This window comes from Clupea harengus, unplaced genomic scaffold (genome assembly GCF_900700415.2).
Source record: "Clupea harengus unplaced genomic scaffold, Ch_v2.0.2, whole genome shotgun sequence".
NCBI classification, from domain to species: Eukaryota; Metazoa; Chordata; class Actinopteri; order Clupeiformes; family Clupeidae; genus Clupea; species Clupea harengus.
In genome coordinates, this window is record NW_024879882.1 from 1 (window position 1) to 7,500 (window position 7,500).

Sequence of the window (7,500 nt, forward strand, 5' to 3'; positions counted from 1 at the left end):
CTGTGTGCTTCTTGGGCACATAACTGGTCATTGGGAGCCAGAATTCTTGCTGTTTGCTTGGGGGTTCAAATACTTATTTTCTGCATCAAATACAAATAAAGTCATAAATGTTATAAAATGCAGTTTTCTGGATTTGTTTGTTGATATTCTATTTCTCACTGTTAAAATACACATACCATTACAATTATAGATCACACATTTCTTTGCAAGTGGCCAAACTTGCGAAATCGGCAGGGGTTCAAATACTTATTTTCCCCACTGTATATGCAGTCTTTGATCTGATCATGTCAATTCAATTCAATTCAAATTTTATTTATATAGCGCCAAAACAATAGAATTGTCTCAAGGCGCTTTACAGAGCCCAGTGCCTGGACCCCCTTTAGTGCAAGCACAATGGCAACAGGGGTAAGAAAAAGCTCCCTGTTAATCAAGAAGAAACCTTAAGCTGAACCGCAGGACATAAGAAGAGATAAGAAGGTGGGGGTGGTCGTGTGGCCTTGGCCTCCCTTCGCTAGTGTTCGTTCCATACCTTCTGGATCTCTAGAGTAGACACGCACACACACACACAAACATCTCATCACCCCTTACCACTTGGTTTATTTTCCGTGTTTTATGTAACATTTGCATCCCCCCTCCCCGTCTCTCTCCATCTCCACAGACCTCCCTGCCTGCTGATCAGAATGAGTGAATGACAGGCAAGCAAACAAGCCAATCAAGAGCGAGTGGTACCTCAGACCTCACTGCCTCATTGGTCAGCTACAAGAACAGCCCGGAACAGGGTCACTTCCTGTTCCCCGTACGGTGCCACAGTGAAGCCTGAGCACAGAGCTGTGAAGGAGGAGCGTAGTGTGTGTGTGTGTGTATGTCAATAAGAGTGTGTGAGGAGTGTATGAGGAGTATGGTGGCGATGCCATCCCTCTGTTCCATCATGTGGCTCAAGCGTGGCTCTAAACCGAGGAGAAGTCTCCGCTGTCCTGCCCTCAACACAGGCCAACACTGACCCTCCCCAAATACATACACAAACACACACACGTGCTCTCACACACACACACCAGGAACATGGCTCCTCTCCCTCCCAGCTGATAGGAGCTGCACACCCCCCAGGTCTCGGTCCAGTCTGCAGGCCCAGGGTTTCAGGCCTCCCCCCACTACACTCACAGACCTGCAGCTGCTGCCCTGAGCCGCCCACCACCGCCGCTGCGGCTACTGCTTCTGCTACTGCTACTGCTGTTCCGCCCGTGGCCTGCAAATGGCGGCAGAGGACGGCTTCAAGTTCCGCGCGCTCTTCGCTTTGGGGCGCGAGCGGCCGGGGGACCTGGAGCTGGCACCGGGGGACCTGCTGACGGTGGGACCGGGGCTGTGCCAGGCGGAGGGGTACCAGGAGGGGGCGGAGGGCACCCCCGCAAGCTTGGGCTGGCTGTCAGGGGTGAAGGATCGCACGGGTGAGAGGGGCGACTTCCCCGGAACCTACGTGGAGTACGTGGGCAGGGTCAAGACGGATACGCCCAGTCCGATGCCACGCCCACAGAGGCCGCTGCCCCCTACGCCACCAACACACACACAGCTTGGAAAGACTAAGACAGGTGAGAGATTTATTTATTTATTTATGCACACACACACACACAAACAAACACACACACACAACCTGGTCTTTTCTGGTTTGTGTAGTGCTAGACTACCTTATGTAGTGCCTATCTTTCCTGTGGAGGTCTGTCCTGTGTTGTGTAGTGTAGGGTGGTGTAGTGTAGGGTGGTGTAGTGGCACTGGTGCCAGTTTGTGTGTGTGAAGGTGGATTACATTCATAGGTGTTCTCACTGAGTGAGCTCTTCTTCTGTTCCTCTGCAGTGTTGTGTGGGGCAACTACTGCCCGTGTGTGTGTGTGTGTGTGTGAGAGAGCTGGGTGTAGATGTGCTATATAGTGTAGTGTGGGGCCACTGCTGCCCGTGTGTGTGTGTGTGTGTGTGTGTGAGAGAGAGCTGGGTCTAGATGTGCCCTTCAGTGTAGTGTGGGGCCACTGCTTCCCGTGTGTGTGTGTGTGTGTGTGTGTGTGTGTGTGTGTGTGTGTGAGAGAGAGAGAGAGCTGGGTCTAGATGTGCCCTTCAGTGGCGCTGGGTTTGCTGTTGGAGGAAAAGACACACACATCCAATGAAGTGTTTTTTTTTTGTTTTAAACGGGTGCCTGATATTGATCCGGAGTCCGCACACTGACGGTAGCTCCCAATCCGTGTTATTTATTTCACACACACCAGCGGCGTTTCCAGCTCAAGGCTCTTAATCAGACTTAGTAAGAGTGAGTGAGTAATGAGCGTGTGCATTGGAGTGTGTGTTCCTCCCGGGACACACGGCGCTTACTGCCACGTACGTCACTGCTGAGTAGGTTCTTCACTGATGGGAGCTTTTAGTGACGGGTGACTTCCTGTGGCAGCAGTGCGCTAGCAGGAAGCTGCAGAGCTCATGATGGCTTCACCAGAAGGAGTTAACGTTCCACGTTAGACTCCGCTGGCCAGGTGGAATTCGCTGACTGCATTTTGGCCTGTGGTTCCTCGGCGGTAATGAGACCGGGCTTCTGCTCCAGCTCTGGTTGCCACGGGGCATGAGGTGCCAGAGCCGTGGGGGCATGGGGGCAAGGGTACCAGGCATGGGGCATGCCGGGGGGGAGGGGTGGGGCAGACCTGAAAATTAGGCCCTGGCACAAAACCAACATAGTTTCAGCACCGTCAGACCTGTTATGAAAGAGCTCATTACACAGAACAGAACAGAGCAACACAAAGGCCCACTGAGACGGAGAGAGCGAGAGAGCGAGAGAGAGAGAGAGAGAGAGATGGAAAAAAAGGGCGAGAGAGATGGAGAGAAAGAGAGGGTGAGTAAGAGAGAAACAAATTAGAACACCGCCCTCTTTTTTTTATTCCTCTTCTGTATTTCTCTACCTCTCTCTCTTTCTCTCACTCTTTTACCTCTCTCTTTTTCTCACTCTTTTATATGTCTCAACTCATTGTCAGCTTCTGAACACAGCATTCAGGTTCCCTAAGCTCTTTGGCAGTGTGTGTTAATGTGTGTTAATTAAGGTTTAATTTAAAGAAGTGTGTGTGTGTGTGTGTGTGTGTGTGTTTATATGTGTATGTTTGTATCTCTCTCTCTCTCTCTCTCTGTGTGGAGGGGGTGAATGTGCGTGCGTGCGTGTGGAGGGGGTGAATGTGCGTGTGTGTGTGTGTGTGTGGAGGGGGATTTACTGTTTGTCAGTAGAGGGCGCTGTAAGGGTTGTCCTCATTGGCCAGAACATCTTCCCCACAGTTAGAGCAGAGACCCCCACATTGGCTCAAGAGTTCAGTGCAGTTTGGAGTGATGGGCCAATCAGCCTTTTGTATCCAAGACACACACACCATTACTAGGATACTGCTGAGGAGACACACACCAGCACACCCCGGACACACCAGCACACACACACACACACACACAAAACACACACCATTACTAGGACACTGCTGAGGAGACACACACACACACACACACACACATCACCCCAACATGTCTGAGACACACGCATAGCACCACCATGGCTTTTCTGAAGAAACAGACAACAACAATCTCAAAGTGTCATCTGTGATTGCCATACTATGTATTTATTTCAGGATAAACAATAAACTGTCTGTGTGTGTGTGTGTGTGTGGGCATGTTTGACAGAGGCCATGGGCCCAGATCGAACCGCCCCAATGCCCCCCTCTGAGACCCCTCCTCCCATTGTGGTGAAACTGGTGGAGGCCATCGAGAGGAGAGGTAAGACACCTCTCAACATCAGGACACACACACACACACACACACACTGGGCCATCGAGAAAAGAGGTAAGACTCCTCTCCACATCAGGACACACACACACACACACACACACACTGGGCCATCGAGAAGAGAGATAAGACACCTCTCCACATCAGGACACACACACACTCACACACACACACACACACACACACACACACACACACTGGGCCATCGAGAAAAGAGGTAAGACACACACACTGGGCCTTTCTCAATAGGAGGACATCAAGTACACACTCCCGTTCTTGAAAGTTCTGAGTTGGCAAGTTCAGGATGGAAGGATCCAGTACACATGCATGACATGACATATCATTTATTTCAATCATCCCAGGTCCTTTGTATTAGGCCAGTGTCCCTCAAACAGAAGTCAACCAGAACAGGACAAAGTGGTACAGCAACCACAGTGCAAATCCAGGGGGGGGGGACGAAAACCAAGCTGATTTTACCTGAAAATTCTATTTCACTTCAGTTTGAATTGTTCTTTGTAGTTTTTATTTAGTTTACGTTGCTAAACTGTCATTTTTACTTTGATGTCCGTTTATTATGTGTCCACTGCTAGTTTGAGTGTTAGTCTTAGTTGCCATGAACTATAATAACCCTGCTCACAGTTGGGTGTAATCTGCTGCCATTGCCGCTACTTTGTGTGAAATGCATCCTGGGATAATTGACAACCCAAGGCCACACAAGTCACCTCCTGATGCATCCTTGATAAAGTCCACGGAGAGAGAACACGTCCGGGTATTTGATCTGATAGATGCAAACTTTGAATTTGAACAGCACTGTGGCGTTTCACACACCCATGGGAACACAGAGAAGTACCGAGAAAAACGCATATTGAGAAACGCCAACTGGCTGCTAGGGAGAGGGAGATGAATCATTACCACAATCAATAATCTTGATCAGTAATCTATGAGTGAATCATTAACACAATCAATAATCTTGATCAGTAATCTATGAGTGAATCATTAACACAATCAATAATCTTGATCAGTAATCTATGAGTGAATCATTAACACAATCAATAATCTTGATCAGTAATCTATGAGTGAATCATTAACACAATCAATAATCTTGATCAGTAAGCTATGAGTGAATCATTAACACAATCAATAATCTTGATCAGTAATCTATGAGTGAATCATTAACTCAAGCATATCTCAATAATCTTGATCATTAATCTATGAGTGAATCATTAACACAAGCATATCTCAATAATCTTGATCAGTAATCTTTGATTTGGATTAAATGTCTACCAGTGTGTGTGCGTGTGTGTGTGTGTGTGTCACCTTTTGATCTTTGACCTCCTGTCCCAGGGTTGGACTCTGAGATGCTTTACCGGACACACAACCTCATAGGTGCCGCTGACCAGAAGGAGAACCTAAGTGCTGGTTAGTCCTCAAAACATACACACACACACACACCCTCAAGCACACATACACACACACACACACACACACTCAAGCAAACACACACACACTCTGTCACACACACACACACACACACACACACACACACACAAAATAGAGATACACACACACATAGTGTTGTTTATAATCCCGTGCCCTAGTTTCAGCCTACACAGTTTAACTGCTGTCAATGGCTCACTTTGGCACACACACACACACACACGTACACACAAATATACACACACACAATCTTGGGAAAGACCCAGATCAGACAGCCATCAATCTGTGTGTGTCTGTGTGTGTCTGTGTGTGTGTGTGTGTGTGTGTGTGTTGTGGCCAGTCCAGGCCAGTTTAAGGGCTAAGGGTGGTATGTGTAGAAGTATGTCTTGAATGCATATGCCCGTTATTTACAGAAGCCAGCTGTAGACAGTTCCACCTGTTACCAGGCCTGTCTGGGCAGTGTGTCCCCGACACACACACACACACACACACACACACACACACACACACACACACACACACACACACACACACACACAAACACACACACACACACAAACACGTTTGCACATGTAGTCATCCTACCCACGGAACCCTAACTTCATATCAAGCTCAGTGTTCCTCCAGTAAGTCCAGACACATTCTCTCACACACGCTGATCGGATGGACAAAGAAGGGACCCTACGGAAAGAAAAGTATGTTTCTGGACTCGTCTTTCTTTGTATGCTGGTAATCACGTGTGTGTGTGTGTGTGTGTGTGTGTGTGTGTGTGTGTGTGTGTGTGTGTGTGTGTGTGTGTGTGTGTGTGTGTGTCCCTCTGTATATAAGTGTGTTTGTGGTAATGTGTGTGTGAGGAGGATTATTTTTTGTACTTTTCCTACAGAGATCACAGAAGCAGATCTGAACCACACCAACATCCAGGCGCTCTCGCAAGGCCTCATGGGATACCTGCAGGACCTGCCATCTCCCATCATGCCTTTCTCCGTCTTTCCACAGCTGAAGGCCGCACTGGCAGAGGGGACAGGTGAGAGACAGAAAGAGAGAGGGAGAGAGAGAGACAGCCGGTGGGAAAGAGACACGGAGGGAGGGAGAGATAGGGAGAGACAAAGAGAGAGACAGAAAGCCGGAGGGAAAGAGACGTGGCGGGAGGGAGAGACAAAGAGAGAGAGAGAGACGGAGGGAAAGAGACATGGAGGGAGGGAGGGAGAGACAAAGAGAGAGAGAGTCAGGTGCAGAAAAAGAGAAGCTGGGGCAAGGGAAAGATGAGATAAAAGGGATTGTATTGATTGATAGTGATGATGAAGATGACAATCATGGTGATGGAGATGATTATGATCATAATGATGGTCTTGCTAGTGGTGTTGATGATGATGGAGATGATTATTATGATAATGGTTATGGTCGTGATGATGATGAAGATGATGATAATGACTGCTCTATTTTTCCTCTTGTTCAGGAGCTTCGGCGGAGGTGACTTCAGGGCTGATGAAGGTTCTAGAGTCGTGTGGTGTTCCACTGCAGAACCTGCAGACTCTGCAGTACCTGCTGCGACACCTGGAACGTGTGTGTCAGCACTCCCAGCACAACGGCCTCGACAGACACACACTCAGCTGCATCTTTGGGCCCCTACTGCTGCCCAGCCCACCATCAGGGTAAGTGTGTGTGAGTGTGTGTGTGGTGTGTGTGTGGTGTGTGTGTGGTGTGTGTGTGATGTGTGTGTGTTTGTTTGCACCTTACCTCCGAAATGTGTTGTTATACCTCTCTGAGTATACAGTATATGTGTGTGTGACAATCTGTGTGTTTGTGTGTGATTGTGTGTTTTGTGTTTGTGTTTGTGTGTGTGTGTGTGTGTGTGTGTGTCTGAGTATAAAGCCTCTAAAGACAATTTTATTGTTTTGGCGCTATATAAATACAATTTAATTAAATTAAATTTTGGAGATGTGTGTGTGTGTGTGTGTGTAAACGTGTGTTAATGTGTGTATTTGTGTGCGTTTTGTGTTTGAGTGAGTGTGAAGCGCCTAGAAACAATTTTATTGTTTTGGCCCGATATAAATAAAATAGAATTGAAGGCGTGTGTGTGTGTATGTACAGTACATTTGTTATTTTGTGTGTGTACATGTGTGTGTTATTGTGTGTGTAAACATGTGTTTATGTGTGTGTAAATGTGTGTGTGTGTGTGTGTGTGTGTGTGTGTGTGTGTGTGTGTGTGTGTGTGTGTGTGTGTGTGTGTGTGTGTGTGTGTGTGTGTGTATAACTGCTATGTCTGTGTAGGCTGGAGGAG

At 47.8% G+C, this 7,500-nt stretch overlaps 1 protein-coding gene across 2 annotated transcripts in view; it reads left to right on the forward strand.

Annotated features, from left to right (window-relative positions):
• Positions 1-632: 632 nt before the first annotated feature.
• The window catches only part of LOC105896427 (phosphatidylinositol 3-kinase regulatory subunit gamma-like), a 14,611-nt gene continuing 7,743 nt past the window's right edge, over positions 633-7,500 (forward strand). For both annotated transcript variants that reach the window (XM_042705353.1, XM_042705352.1), the window contains exons 1-6: positions 633-1,583; positions 3,681-3,773; positions 5,127-5,201; positions 6,103-6,243; positions 6,676-6,871; positions 7,491-7,500. The exon at positions 7,491-7,500 is cut by the window's right edge and continues 76 nt beyond it. In XM_042705353.1, the coding sequence (XP_042561287.1) occupies positions 1,250-1,583; positions 3,681-3,773; positions 5,127-5,201; positions 6,103-6,243; positions 6,676-6,871; positions 7,491-7,500 (849 nt within the window). In that variant the 5' untranslated portion in view covers positions 633-1,249. The remainder of the gene's footprint in view (positions 1,584-3,680; positions 3,774-5,126; positions 5,202-6,102; positions 6,244-6,675; positions 6,872-7,490) is intronic.